This window comes from Aquila chrysaetos, chromosome 6 (genome assembly GCF_900496995.4).
Source record: "Aquila chrysaetos chrysaetos chromosome 6, bAquChr1.4, whole genome shotgun sequence".
Classification (NCBI taxonomy): Eukaryota; Metazoa; Chordata; class Aves; order Accipitriformes; family Accipitridae; genus Aquila; species Aquila chrysaetos.
In genome coordinates this window covers 2,891,632-2,906,955 of record NC_044009.1, presented here as the reverse complement: position 1 = coordinate 2,906,955, position 15,324 = coordinate 2,891,632, and the positions used below count along the sequence as shown (strand labels likewise).

General features: G+C 49.2%; 2 protein-coding genes and 1 long non-coding RNA gene across 3 annotated transcripts in view; all 3 read right to left on the bottom strand.

Moving 5' to 3' along the window:
* Positions 1–579, bottom strand: part of SSU72 (SSU72 homolog, RNA polymerase II CTD phosphatase) — a 30,000-nt gene extending 29,421 nt beyond the window's left edge. Inside the window, exon 1 of the mRNA XM_030016843.2 lies at positions 390–579. Coding sequence (XP_029872703.1) covers positions 390–469 — 80 coding nt within the window. The 5' untranslated portion in view covers positions 470–579. The remainder of the gene's footprint in view (positions 1–389) is intronic.
* A 1,710-nt stretch (positions 580–2,289) lies between these two features.
* On the bottom strand, positions 2,290–8,927 carry LOC115343392. Its single transcript, XR_003924106.1, has 2 exons — positions 7,557–8,927; positions 2,290–2,604 (listed from the first exon to the last, which is right to left on the bottom strand). It is a non-coding gene; the product is annotated as an uncharacterized LOC115343392 (long non-coding RNA).
* A 2,381-nt stretch (positions 8,928–11,308) lies between these two features.
* Positions 11,309–14,570, bottom strand: FNDC10 (fibronectin type III domain containing 10). The gene is given in 5 exon segments (XM_041124172.1): positions 11,309–13,879; positions 13,881–13,898; positions 13,900–14,006; positions 14,009–14,425; positions 14,560–14,570. Coding segments are annotated over 4 exon segments (666 nt in total). The 5' UTR covers positions 14,222–14,425; positions 14,560–14,570; the 3' UTR covers positions 11,309–13,551.
* Between the last annotated feature and the right edge of the window lie 754 nt (positions 14,571–15,324).

Below are 15,324 nucleotides of genomic sequence, written 5' to 3'. Positions count from 1 at the left end.
GGTGGAGCAGACCCCACCGCCCCGGCCGCTCCAGCGCACCCAGCCCGGGCCAGGCTCCGGAGGAGACAGGATGCAGACAGGATGAGGTCCCCAGGCCTCCGGGCCTAGCGGGGTCAGGTGCGGGCCCCCAGCACGGCCTCCGACCGCAGCCGGCGCGGCGCCCCGCTGCCCCGACAGCCCAGTCGAGTGGGCAGGCAAGGCAGCCAGCGTCCGCACTTACAGAGGCCAAGGAAGGGGCCGCGATGCGGTGCGGAGGGGCGGCCCGCCACGGAAGGCGGCCGCCAGGGCCTAGGACGCACTCGCGGAGCCCGGCAGCGTTGGGCCAGGCCGCGCCGCCGCCGCCGGGCGGAGGAAGGAAGGAAGAGGGGGGTCGGGCAGGCCCTGGTTACCTGAGGATGTTGTGCGCCTCCATGCTGCGGTTCTGGTTGCTGGAGCACACCACGGCCACGCGGAGCGGCGAGGAAGGCATGGCGGCGCAGGGAAGAGCCCAGCTCCCTCCCCGCGGCTCCGAAACCCTCTCGGCCCCGGCCGCGGTTCGCACAAAATGGCGGCGGGAGCCCGGCGGCGGGCGGTGCCGGGACGTGTCACCAGGGCCGCGCCGCCCCGCCGCGGCCAACCGCGGAGCGGGCGTCAGGGGGCGGAGGCCGCCGCCTACCATCGAGAGAGAGGCGGGGCGGCGGCGGCGGAGGAGATAGCGCGCCGCCAGCCATAGAGCTGGAGGCCGGGCGCGCCGGGGGCCGAGGCGCGCAGCTCGCTGGTGCCGGTCCTCGGCTCGGGCGGCTCTCGCCCGGCGAGAGGCCGGTCCCCGGAGCGGAGCGACCCTGGTGGTCTCTGCCGCGCCCCTCACCGCCCCTCTGTGTGTCGGGCCTCTGCATACGCCAGCCCGGGTTGTTCTCAGTCAACAACCGCTTCTCCCGGGGCCTCCCGGGCAGCACCGGCGGGCCCAGCCCGCAAGGAAGGGCTCGAGCGTTTACACAAGAAACGAGTCGTTTAGCATGAATTCGTGAATCTTGCTGATTGCTCGGGCTGTTAAACTACAAATACCACCTAACTCGTCAGCCGCTTATTGAGAGAGAAAAGCCACCAAAGAGTCACGGATGCTCCCGGGGCGACTCGGAGCCAAGCCCGGCACAATTTTATTTCCTCCCGTCCAACTGCGTTTCCCAGTTTTCCAAGAGGAGCGAGTGGTTGGAAACGGCGCTGCGCGAACGGTTTGTTTCTGACCCAACTTCTGGTTTCCCACGGGAGAGCCCGCTATCGGCACACAGCCTTTTATTCCTAAATGATAAAACTTTTGTGCTGATGGACTATTCAGCTACCAGATGTTTTCCACTGCTGCAGTTCCAACGTTAGGGGCAACCGTGAGTCAGGGAAAGGCACTCGAATGAAACTGCCGGAGGGAGGGCTAATGCAAAACAGGGAGTAGCTGTGAGAAAAGGTCCAGCTTCGCTATTAATCACCATCACATGCTGTGGATTTGTGCTGCTCTCCTTTACTGTAAACAAGGACGCGTATACAATATTTTCCTGGCTAAACATCCACACCCCTCGTGTGAATTAAACATAAACATAGGGGTGTAGAAAATGTCCGATGACATACCCGTCTGGGTTAGTGCTTTCACAACTAACCGTGGCCTCGTACTGTTACTGTATAAGCAAGTGGCTCTTTCAGAGTTGAATGCAACAGCAGCTTCTCTATTTAGTACAGCTGTAGTTCTGAAGAGTCTGAGGCACGTGTACACGTATGCATGTGCCTTTAGGTTTCATCTACGCATGCCAGAGAGCAACGCTTTGCTGTGACCACAACAGGTGAGACGTTCTCATCACCCCCAGCTCCAAGTCCCCTGACAGCTGCTACACAACCCTGTCTTATTTAATATACAGGCAACTTTCCAACATCCAGAAAGAAATTACTCCAAATTTGCAATGTCAGGTCTTGGGTCTTCCCAAATATGCCCTATTTCCATACTTCACACCCATATAATTCCCATTTGCCTGGCTACATACTCCATTATTTTGTTTTCAGAAGAATGTGATTCAAGCAATCACTTTTTTCCTGAAAAGCAGAGTTTTCTGGCTAGTTTTCTTTCTCAGCACTAGGTGGCAGCCAAATGTTGCAGTGAGTCCACTGAGCTGGACCACGGACGAAAGAAAGCGTTTGAATGGAGAACTGAATCACCCCTAAGAAGAAGTAAATTGGGTCTGGCACCCTGGATCAATCCCATCTCCATGTCTGTGCACAGAACACTCTGTGCTGAGGACTCTGTAGTGAAGATGAGGAGACATATACTTTCTGTTATGCTTAATCGCGGAATTCTGCGTTTTAATTCACGCTTTTACTGAAAACTGTTCAAATAAGAATGACCAAAACTAGGAGTTATTTATGTACCCACTGACTGGTAAAATACACTGATTTCAGGATTGTTTTGCTCACATACAGGTCAAAATGATCATGGCACTCCTTGCTCAGCCCAGACCAATTCCATTTTCCTCTGAGACTTTCGTCATCTTTTCCCTCTTCCACGTCATTGTGCTTTCCCACCTGGGTTTACTTGCACTGTTTCAGCTGACTCCAGTACTCTTCAGTGCTTGAGCAATGAGACAGCTAGGAGAGATGAGAAACCAAGGCCTCAGCAGGATGTAGATGTTTTCTTCATTCCAGAAAAGGTCCTTTTAGAACAGTGAGAGGACATTAGCAGATTGGTGAGGTGCAAGCTTATCTCTTGGAGTATACAAGGACATTTTTGCTGTCAGTGCAGAATACAAAGGAAACCAACTCCAATTTGAATGTGCATAGACTCCAAGTACAAAAGTTGTCTGTTAAAATTGGACACCAAGACAATGGCCACATGCTCTAAGCACAAGTCTCGTCCATCTTGTCACAGGTCCTACCCTAGCGGTTCCACTGCTGGAAGTGGAGCTGAGAAGCTGTTTGGTGCCACTATGATCAACGTAATTGGAGGGAAGTGAATAGTCGTAACAAGAGAGATTGTATTAAGCAGACACTTGCTCCCCAGCTCCTGACAATTCTAAAATGTTGAAAGTGAAAGAATGCTCATTACTAAAAATCTTCCATTGATGCTACTTTGTGCCAGATTTGGCTGCATAGGCCCCGAGCTGCATCACAGCCAGGATAAGTGCTTGGAAATTACTTTTTCTCATAGCCCTCTAGCTCTATTTATCTGGTCTCAGACAGCTAGAATGAATTTCTTATCAACTGCCTACTATGAACTGTGATCTGAGAGCAACTCTGTGACAAAATCAATTTGATATTAAAATGGGTGCAAGTTAAATGGATCCATCAAGATGATAAGTGCTTCCTGCCAAGGGAACAAGCATCTTATGTTCTTGCTGAATTCAATATAGCCATTGGACAATGAGTATTTTACAGGACGGGGTCTTAAAAACTACTTACGAAATTTGGAACTATATTAAAATGGCAGCTGGGGCCTCATCTTCTTTCTACCTCACATTGAATACAAGATGAAACAACTAGTGGTGTAAATAAAAAATTTTTGATTACCATGTGGGAACAGCTGCCTACATGCCCAGTCTGTTCCTAAGATAGTTGTTTATGTCATCACTCCACACAGACCTCAGAAACTCCAAGAGCTCTGCCCATGAAGTTGGATCAGTTTCCCTTTAGCTCTGATATGCTTCATATCAGGAATGCACATTTCACAGGGTGGGGAAGGCAATAAAGATTTAGATTCATCAATATCAGGTTGCAGGTGGTGTGGCCTCTGGGGTTACCCTTTTTGTGGCACTGCACAATATCAGAAAGGGAAAGTTTTTATTATTCTGTAACTGTAAGTTTAATCTTCAGGGGAATACTCATTTTAAGTGTTTAACTTCAGGTATTCTGAATTCTCCTCTCTCACAAAAAATTTCCTCTGACCGCCATTTCATATGAAACTTTTGCATCTAACTGCAATCTTCTGAATCATCATCCAAATTAGATTCCAAAAGCAGCCTAAGACAGATGATGTGTCTACCGCTACGGCTGCCTATGGGCAGAGCACCATATGCACTAGCCCTCTTCTTCCACTCCTGTGTCAGCCATACCCTTTGAGTTTAAAAGTGCCATCTCAGTCCTGTCTGGAGCAATTACAATAGAGTTGCTGACAAGCGAAACATGTTTAGTTACACTCTACCAAATTAGTGTCATGATTCTAGCAGGCCAGACAAATTGCCATCAAGACTGCACACAGCAGGTCAAGCTATTTGCCATGTATTCCTGTGATGATAGGAAATTTGTAATATAATGCGAGCGTTATATACAAGGACTGTTAAAGAAGATAGTACAGTTAACTGTTATTTAATTGTCATTAATTTTCTTTTCAGTATTTGTTAGTTTGCCATTTATTTGGTCTAAGACAGAAATGAGAGTCCTACCCTTGTAAGATTTATTAAGTAAAATAGATCACTAGAAACTGGTCAGCAGAGAGACGAAACTCTGAAAGTACTTGGGAAGCTTAACTGAATATGACTCCAGCTCCATTTCAGGAAGGCAATAGAAGAATGAGAGCTGAAGTAACTATGTAGGACTTAGGCCTCTAAAGAGAATGGCAATAAAGAATTTTTATGAGATAGAGAGGATCATACAGATCAATACTGCCTGCAAATAAAAATCAAATTCCTAAACAATACTATCCAAGTGATTAAGATTAAAGAGCAAAAATTAAATTGGAAAAATCCCTGCTTTTTCTACAAAAATGAAAAATCTTTATAACAAAAGAATATCTGATAGGACATTTACAAATGAGCTTTTCCTTAAGATGCCCACAATTATTTTATAAAACAATTTCCAGAAACCTTGCTCCAAAGACAAGAGCTCCAGATATACCTTTAATATTATTGTATGCTGGAATTAACAACTCGAAACACAATGCTTGCAAACGTGAGATTACCGAGGGCAGAAGAATTTAGGACATATATATGCCAAAAGCAAGAACCAAAATAACCATCTCCTGCTGCGTTTATCCCAGGAAATTTTTTATTACAATAGAGCAGAAATCTGGGACACAAAGACCTAAGATAATTACACATTGGTCCCAGTACTCACATGCCTTTGCTTGCTCTTAAAAAGTACCCCTAGAGAAACAAGGTCCAACAAAGGATATGTGGGGAAATGAAAAAATGACAAAATTCATAACCTGAAAATTCAGAGACAGCAGGAATACAGTGGTTAAAGGAAGGAGAATATAACAGGCCATAAGAAAAAATAATTAGCTGAATATATCTCAGGAACTTTTCTCATAGATAACTAGAGACAGTTATGAAAGATATACCGTCTACACGCACTTTTTCACACAGATCTTGCAGCTACATTATAGAATAAAAGGAAATATGGGAAATACAGAAAATAAGACAAAGACTAAAGACAGATAAAATCACACCAAAAAAGGAACACGAGGGAGACAAAAGGAGAATACCATCTTAAAAAAATAAAACTGGTGCAGAGACCAAGAAAAAAGTTTTATTCTTGGTGAAAAAGTGTTTTATCATTTTTGATGTCTACAAAGCATAAATAAAATCTACAGAAGGAGTTAGGAAATAAAGATACAAAAAGAGATATTAAACACGAGAATAAAAAATGTCTTCCCAGAAGCCTCTCTTGAGGAGAGGCTACTTTTCCAAGCCCTGTTGCAAAGTAAGCCTCCTGGGTAATTGAGGGGTGAGGCTCTCCCGCATGCTGTTGCCCGGCCCCTCCCCAGCCTTCAGTGCCCAGAGGTCCAGCCCTCACACACTGGACTCCAACCCACCTGCGTGTCTCCCGGCCAGCGTCAAGCCTCTCACGCTGTTGGAGGAGGACGCTGCTTCTGCAGTACAGGCTGATAAGGGCATCATCGGGCAGGCCGGAGGGGAGGCCCTGGCGGGAGCTCCTCCAGCCCATGGTCTGTGGAGCAGGCCTGGGTGAATGTTGCCTGCCCACCAGCAGCCTCCTTTTTTCCCCCGGACACTTTCTGAAGGGCACCACGGAGCAGGTGCCCGGGCTGCACGTGGAGCTGGGCTTCTGCCAGGCCAGTTCCTTGGTGGGTCTGTCATCCAGCGGGGGGCCTTAAGGGGAGCCCAAAGACCCACCGAGAAGCAGAAAGGGGAGAGTGTTGGGGGGGGGCCTTAGAGCTTGAGCTCTGGGCCATACACTGGCTGGGTGGGGAAAGCCCTGCTTCTCTAGGTGAAGTTCAGCTGGGCAGCGGAATGGAGCTGTTTCTTTGATGTCCTGATCTTGTCTCTTATCCGTCTCGCTGACTGGCAAATAGCCACCTGGGCATGAAGCCCAGTGGGCAGAGACCTCAGCCCCAATTACGGGGAGGTCAGTCAGCTCAAAGACATAAGTCTTGCATGCGCATACAACCCTTAAATGTAAGGCTTGTGCCAGGCATGCTCCTTACAGCGCTGGCACGCCAAGTGTAACGTCAATTGGCCGCAATACGCAAAGCGGGCTGACCTGCTCCTGGGTTACTGGCGGGTCACACCTCAGTATCTGCCGAGGGCGTTCATAAAGAGCCTGCCTTCTCCCCAGCAGCAAGGGGATGTGGTCTGTACCCACAGAAATGCCCTTTGGGAGGAACACAGGAGGATCCTTTGGTTCCTGTGCACAACATTTCTTGTTCTCTGCTTCTGTGAAGCATCAAAAGCTAATACTGCAACAATTTGAAACAAAAACATGCAAAAAAGCAATCCACCACGCTTGAGTCAATCCCATACATACCAACACACACTCAAGACGTGTGTGGTCCAGAAGAGAAAAAAGACCTCATTGCAGCACCAGCTCCAGCCAATCTCAAACACTAATGCCTCCCAAAGGGAGAGAGGCACAAAACTACATCCAGCCTACCGCGAGGTGGTCGATACTTTGACCCTAGAGGTCTTCACAGCTCCTCTCCAGGTGCAGCACATGGCACACACTGAGGCCGTGAAGACTCGGGCCACATACCTGAGGTACAGGTGGTCCCTGAAGAAATAACTCCCACCCAGGCATGAGGCCCCGCAGGCTGGCACCTCGACCCCGATTACAGAGTGGGCACTTGGCCCAAGGTACCACCGAGGCCACAGAGCAACAGGCAGCTGGGCCACGGGCCACGCACCTGACTTACAGGTGAGCCCTGCTGAAATTTAGCTGCCACATGGGCCTGAAGTCCTGCAGACAGATGCCTCGACCCCAATTACAGAGCAGGCTCTTGCCTTCAGGGTACTGAGGGCCTACAACTAGGCAGCTCGCAGCTTCCACCCTAGTGAGAGGGGAGCCACGCTACGCAGGCTGGCATTGCGTGGCATAATGCCACCGGTGCAGAGACCGGGACTCCATTTACTGGGCGGTCCTATGGCTCAGGCCTCTCAGGAGCTCCCTCTCCCCAAGAAGACGGACGGCAGCATGGTGACTTCAACCCTCCTTACAGGGTCATCACTCTCAGTGGCCACGAAGAGCTGCAGCACGGCAAAATGCCAGCTGAGCAGAGACCACAGCCCTTGTTTACAGAGAGGCCTTGCTGCTCTGGGTGACAAAAGGGCTCGGGAGCAACAGGCAATGCGGATCTGCATCCCAGTCCCTACCTTCAGAGAAGTGCCACTGTCCTGGGTTCTTCTCCTCCCTCTTCTGGGACTTGCATCACTGGCCTTGTAAACAGCCTGCAGATTCTTCTCGCTCGTTGCTTGCAGTTTCTCCAAAGCCTTCCTCGTCTTGCTCATTCTGCATGGCAGGAGCGGGGAACCGGGAGCAAGAGAAATACAGGAGACAAGATCAGGACAACGAAGAAACAACTCTATTCCCCAGCCCAGCTGAACTTCACCTAGTGAGGCAGGACTCTGCCTGCACAGTAAGGGTTACTTTCTCTCTTTTCAGGGCTTTCTTAAAATATTTTTTGCCTCCCATTAAGACTTTTTTCCCTTTGTGCTTTCTGAGTAATTCCTTCCCCACTATCACCTCAGCACTTCCTGAGAAAAGCTTTTCCTTTCTCTCCCCTAAGCACTTCCCACAAATCTCTTTCCCCTCTTTGCCTTTAGTGCTTCCCAGCTAATTCTTTCCTCCCTCCCCTTGTGCTTCGCACAAAAGCGTTTTCCCTCCAGCGCTTTCCTCAGCAAGCCTTTCCCCACTACCCCCTTGACATTTCCCTACAAAACGTCTCCTCCCTCATACATCCAGCGCTTCCTGACAAATCGTTTCTCTCTACCTCCCCTCAGCACTTCCAGCGGAGCCTCTTTCCGCCTTTCAGCACCTTCAGCATCCGCTCACACAACCCGTCGCTCTCCTCTCAGCACCTTGCACAAAAGCCTCGCCCGCCCATAGCGCGTCCTGGTAAAAACCTCTCCCCCTCTTCTCTTGCATTTCCCATTAAAAAAAAAAAAAAAAAAAAAAAAAAAAAAAGCCTTTTCCTCACCATTCCCTCGACTTTTCCGACAAAATCTTTCCCTCTCCCTCCCCTCAGCCGTTACGGCAAACCGCTCCCCTCTCCTCAGATCTTCCCGCCTCACGTCTCGCCGCGGCGCGTGCAGAGGAAGCCCTTCTGGCACCCAGCGTTTCCCGCCTAAACGCGTCCCCTCTCCCTCCTCAGCGCTTCCCGAGAAAAGCCTTTCCCCTCTCCTTTCCTTAGCGCCTGCCTCCCTCCCAGCAAAACACTTTTTTCCTTCTTTTCCTTCGCTGCTCTTCAGCAGAGCCCGACCATGTTTCCCCCCTCTGCCCTCCGCGCTGAAACCTGTCTATATTTCTGCTCAGACCTCTCTGGAAAAACCTCTTGCCTTGGGTCTCCTCTCAGCCATTTTTGCTAAACCTGCCCCGCTGGCTACAATGCCCGCTCTTTTGTTACTTCTTATTCTGCGAAGGCACCCTGCAAATCATCTGGTAGTTCTGGGATATCTGGGTACTGAAGTAATTATCTGAATGTGTATGTCTGCTTTTACAAAGGGTCTATGGGTCAATGCCCAGAGATCTCCTCTGGAAAATGTTTCACCAAAATCGCTTTTGGAGGGGTTTTCTTGGCACATTGTATAAATACTGTACTGCACTATGCCATCATTTACATGTCTCTAAAGCAGGCTGAAAATACTGTCAGTGAATTTAAAACGACAAACCAAACACCGTGATATGAAAATTTCTGCATCAAATCACATTCTTTCAGGTGAAAAGAAAAAAAGCAGTTTGGGAAATTTTTTCCCAGATGAGATCAGACAATCTGTAAAGACAGGAGAGGCAGTGACCAGATCTATGATGAAGGAATACCAGTCAGGGTATATTAGGCTAAAACTGCAAAAGACCCCATCCAAGCATCACTGCTATAATTCCTAAGCCTTTAACAGGAATGTGACACAGTTATCTGTTATCTGCCACTTTTTCTCCTTTCAGCCCACTCTTTCTAGCCTTTCTTTTGGAACATACTGGCAAAATAAAGCAGCAGTTTGCGGTCTTGTAAGACTGCAAGTCCAGGTCTCCATGGAAGCAAAATACCAACATCCACTTGCACCTCTAAATAAAGCCAAGCAGCCTTTCCTTTTATGTACCACAAAAAAATATCATAATGGAATTAAGAGAGATTCTTTGCCTGAGACACAGACTGTTTTCTCCAGAAGATTCAAAGTTGGGGTAGGCTGAGCTTGAGCTGCTCACATTTAAACAGTTGTTTTCCTCACATTTAGCACAGGGCAAGGGGAAAAAAGCTTGTTAACAAGCATATACTATTTTAACTCCTGCAGAAATGGGTATGGCTTGGTATTTGTACTAGAAATTACCAGATAAATGCAAGACTACGTACCACCTAAGAGTGTACCACATGGTATATACCATGGCTGATACCCAGGTAGTTGTATGGTAATACGGAGAATGTGTAGTTGCCTTAGAAGCTATTTCCACTTTTTCCCAAAGCATTAGGTGCATAACAGTCAGCTTCTTGGCAGTTATAAATCAGCCACTTCTTTATTGATGCCTGGACAGGCCAGGGTTGATTATAACTCTGCAGCGTACTCTGCATGTTTTGGGAATTGCGGCAAATACTGCATAAAGCTTTCTTCAACCGTGCAGTCTTGTGGGAGTCAAATTAATATCAAGTCAATGTACGTGTAATTTTCCCCATTATTGCCAAAAAGAAATGTCTCTACTCATGATGGAGGAAAAGAACCCACAGCTATCAATGGGTCAGCAGATGTTTGTCACACAAAATGAAATTGGGAATAATCTGATTTTCTTTTCCAGACACCAAGATGTGTCCAATTAAAACTTAATCCACTGAAAATGAATGAGAAACTATGAGATACTGTTTCCCACTTCCCGTTTATAATGCATGGAAAAGAAAAAAAACGATAAAAATAAACCTTTAGAGAATTTCCTCCATCAGGATTTACATTCTTGTTCTACATACTTTGCTCTTGCTTGTCTATCCTCTGCCCAGCATGCTGTTGCAATGCAATCCACAGAGACAGATGCATGAAGATGTGAGATGACTACAAATAACATCTCTGTAGTATCTACAGGGTGCTGTTTTAGCAGGTTAACTGTATCCTATCAATGCCTGCAGAGGTGTCTTATTGAAGATAGTCACATGCAAAACTGCAAATTAAATTTGGTGCTCGGTTTCCTCAGACTTGCGTTACCGCAATGAACAGTGCTGGCTGCACACAAAATGAAGTTGCTTGAATTGGTAAACAAAGATGGATTTAGGAGCTAAGGGCAGCTCATTTAAAGCTCAAATAGGGATCATTTATATTCAAAACCAAAGACACCTGGCCACCATAATGAATGGCTTTGGCTCAGTGAGTTTTCATACAGAATTTCATATCTGGCTGAGTATTGCGCCTCTTTTCCCCCTGCTGTTGGGCATGTAGATCATGAGCTCCTTGTACCAGGTGCTGTGACCTGCTTGATAAGAATATTTTAGGCTGGACCTGATGATCTCTCTAGCCCAAGCCTTTTTTTTTTTTTTTTACAATTATGGACAGTACCATGATTGAGCTCAGGCAGCAAAATGGCTTGCCCAGAGAGGTTGGGCACTCTGTCCCCAGAGGTTTTCAAGGCAACACTGGATACAGCCCTGAGTAACCCAGTGTGATCTCACAGCTGACACTGCTTTGAACAGGAGCTGGAGTAGGTGACCTCCAGAAGTCCCTTCCAACCTGAATCACCCTGTGATCCTATAGTCTAAACCTCTAATAAACAAAAATCAAGTATTCAGAGAATAAATCTCTTTTCATTCTCCCATTAATGTTGTCATAATTTTACAGTAGGCAATGGAATATCATTATGACCAGTCTTTGGGCAGATTTGCTCACTTTGAGTCAATCAAGATCTTGAACCATTAAATATTTGTGATGTTTTCATGTCTTTTCATTATTCTCTTAATTTATTAAGGTCAATGCCAAGGTGGTACAAGGCTCATTATTTATACATTTAATTTTCACATCTGGAAATTCACGACAAGATGAAGAACAAAACAGTAATACTGGTTGACAGAAGCTGACAGAGATATACAAAAACAGTGAAACGGTAATAGTCCTGTGCAGAACTAGCTACAGGAAAGACTGACTTGAAACCTTTAAAAGACGTCTGACCCAAATTTACTCTGTGAACTAAACCACTAGATACAATTTGTCTTAATGTTCTTAAAAACTGATTACCTTTTCTTCGAGCAGTCAATCTCCTTAGGGAGAAAAAAAAGAAAAAATTATGACATTGTCCTTCAATATCAATGAATGACACCATCTTCCTGTTACTGTGATGCTAGATATTGTCAGGCTGCTTAAATCAAGCACATAAGCAAGTTAATAAAAAGAGAACACTGTTAAATTTAGAGTCAGCTGCATGTGAGAAAGAAAACAAAGCAAGAATAACAAACGAATAAAAGGTATTTCTGCCTGATGAAATATAGACCTTCAGTTTCTCAGCCACTCTCAAATTATTGAAGGGATTATGACTAGTACAAATAACTGCATTTTATTAAGGATTCCATATACTTTCTATATTTACCCTCTACTATCAAGTTTATACTTCACAAACTACTTTCACAAAGAAAAGCGTATGGGTCATTCACCAGTGATAAACATTTACACAAACAGATCACATATGAAACTGATGTATTTTAATAGCAATACCCCTTTACAGAAGAGCTGTTCCCCTACTTTTGCTTTAGGTGCTCAGTTTAAGTGATATAAAGTCATTTTCTGTTACAGCAGTCAACTACATACAAACAACACTAAATAAAAACTAGCTCACTAAATAAATACCTCTCAGAAGGTAACTATTTTGTGTATATATTAAAGTTCAAGTAATGACCAGCCTAAGTTTGTTTTTTTTAAAAAACCCAAACAACCGAACAAACAAACCAACAACCACTAGTTTCAGAGACAAAAACACTAGGGGAGATACAGTTGTCTACGAGGACTACACCAATATAAATGGGACAAATTCTCAGCACTAAGGCACAATAGTTAATACTAGAATATGGCTAAAACCTTACTTACTACAGCATTGAGTGAGCAGTTAACAAGGAGTGTTCCTATGCTCAAAACGCTCGGCTACAACATTAGTGAGTTCTGTGTTTAAAACGCTTTTACCATAGTGTAGGTGCACACAGCATTCCTAAGAGATGGGATTTCAGAGGGCAGTGATGGTGCTCATTTACAGTGTACTTATTTTGTAATTAGGGATCGGTTCATACTTGCACAACAAAATGGCATTTTTATACTAAATTTGTCCCTTTAGCATTGTTCTTTGTGGAAACTACCGATATGACAGTTCTAAAGGGAGAAAAGCAGGTTTAGTCAGCGTAGGATGTCGACGGCCACTCGAGCTGACCAGAAAACCCCTCTCGTTTTGGACAGCGGCCAATCTAGGTCCCAGAATTTGTGAACAGCGTAAGGCACGATACAAAACCCACTTAAGTCACGAGATTTAGGTGGGCTTTGGATCCAACACGCACTTAGCTATGGGTTTTGTGGTTCCACCGGTCTGCTCTCCCACAGACTTCAAACAACATTCCCCCTCAGGAAAGAATTCAAGCACGCGTCTAAGAGCAAGGGGATTTAGGCATAGGCTTAAAATGAGGGTGTTCTGGAGAGTCTTCTCATACAGGCCCTCTGTAAGATCTGCCGCTTGCTTTTAAAAACAGCCGCTTTTCCGGCACTTGCGGACCTTTGCCATCGTTTACTTTTAATCCACGGAGATCCCATGAGTTTCAGTAACCACGTATGGCTCAGGCTGGAAAGCCGCCCTAGGAGGAAGAAGAGCTCCAAATACTGAGGCAAACCCAAATCCCGGACGTTTTGGAAAGGCAAACCCCAGACGCCCAACGCTTCGAATGAGGCCCTGGGCAAAACCGCTGCGAGAAGAGTTTGGAAAACCTCGCCCCCGCCCCTGAGAGGGCTGGAAAGCCGGCGTCGGCCGCGCTGCAAAGATGCGCTTCTGCCAAGAGAACCGGCACCGCCGCCGCTACCGGCGGACGCGGGGGTCCCCGGGCCGGGCTCCGCAGCCCCCTCCCCGCCCGGGGCGGGGCCCGGCGCCGGCCAAACCGGCGGCCCGTCCCGGTCCCGCTCCCGCTCCGGGTCCCCGGCCGAGCAGGGGTGAAGGCTAGGCGCGGCGCGGGGCGGCGGCGGCGCCCGCGGCCCCGGCGAGGGCCGGGCTCATGAGGTTCTCGGTGATGTAGGCCACCAGGAGGCAGATGAAGACGAGCATGACGCAGATGGAGCCCCCCACGGCCGTCATGGCGACGACGATGTCCCGCATGGCGGCCGGCTCCACGCGGAACTCCACGCACTGGGCGGGCGGCGCGGGGCGCGGCGGCGCGTAGCGCGGCTGCAGGCAGAGGCGGTAGCGCACGCTGCCGTGCGCCTCGGGGCAGCGAGGAGGGGGCGGCGCCAGCTAGCAGTCGCAGGGGAAGGAGCGGTAGGGGTCAGCAGGAGCAGTTGAGCGCGAAGAGAGGAGGGGCGGGGGCGAGGCGGCAAATGCAGGCAGCACGCTGGTGAGCAGCACGTGGCCACCAAGGAGAGAGGAGAGCGGTGGGCGCGGAAGAGACGCGCCGACGCCACTGGAAGCCGCGGGCCGGCGGACGGAAGCAGAGGCGCCCGCCCGCCGCGCCTTCGGTCCCCACCTTGTAGGGGCACCACGGCTCCTCCGCCGCCGGCTCGGGCCCGGCCTGCCGCGGCGAAGCGGGCGGCGGCGGCGGCGCCGGTCCCCTCAGGGCGGGAGCCGGCGCCCCGAAGCAGAGCAGGGCGAGGAAGGGCGGCAGCAGGCTGGGCATGCCGGCTGCCGCGGCATGGAGCCCAGCCGCGGTGCCGGCGGAGGGCTGCGGCGCCCCGTGCGCCGGTTATAAACGCGGGCTCCGCAACCGCTCCGCCGGCCGCCAATGGAGAGCCGGCTCCGCCGTTAACTCTCGCTGGGCTGCGGAGCACCCGCCGCGCTGGGCAGCGCACGCAGGACGCGGACCCGACCCCGCCGTGCCTGCCTGGAGGAGGAGGAGGAGGAGGGGGGTCCGCAGCCCCCGGCGGGCGGTTCTCGGGGGTCCCGACCGCTGCTCTGCCCCCGCCCCCCCCCCTCCGGTAAGGGCCGGCAGGGGGGGGGGCGGCTGACATCCCCCACCCCCGCCCCGGGCTTTGCGTGCCCGTCCGGCGCAGCTCTGTCCGGCTCGCCGCCGCTCCGGGATGCTCCGCGCAGGCCCCCGGGGGAAGCTGCGTCCCCAAGGGATTTGGCGAACGCGGGGCACAGGCGGGTTCAATGCCGGACAGCGGTGGTCGGGAGGGTGCCTCTGCCACCGGGGTCTCGCTGCCAGCAAGAGATTCGGTCGAGGGCAGGGTTGGGGAAAGTTACAGGGCTCCTCTTCAGGTGAAGCAGACCTCGTTCAAAGACGTGGGGGTTACGTGGATTTTTTTTTTTTTTTTTTAATGGTTATGTCTGCGGACCGAGGCTGCTTTAACCCCTTGAGACCAGAAATTCAGAGAAACGCGGCAAGGATGTAATCGAGGGAGAAAGCCGTGAGTCCCCCAGGAGGCCAGCTGATAGCAGTGATAAAGCTGTGGATCTTCAGTGCACGCTAGCCTGTCAGGCCACAGGAAGAAGATACTTCTCTTACTCCTGTCTTCTAACAAATGCCATTTTTCCCTCGCTGCAGCAGGACCAACCCACAGTCCATCCGTTTGATCTCAAGGCAGCTCTTTTATTTTGCAGCACAGAAGAGGGCTGAAGGAGACAGAGCAGTGCCCTGTCGTAGCATTACAGCGTACTGCTTTCTGAACAACCTTGAAAGATTTACACTAAAGTAGGGACTTGTCCAAATGTGGAAACAAAGGCTCTCTAATGAAACAATAATAAAAAATACATACTTAACCTAAGCAATGTTTGAAGATT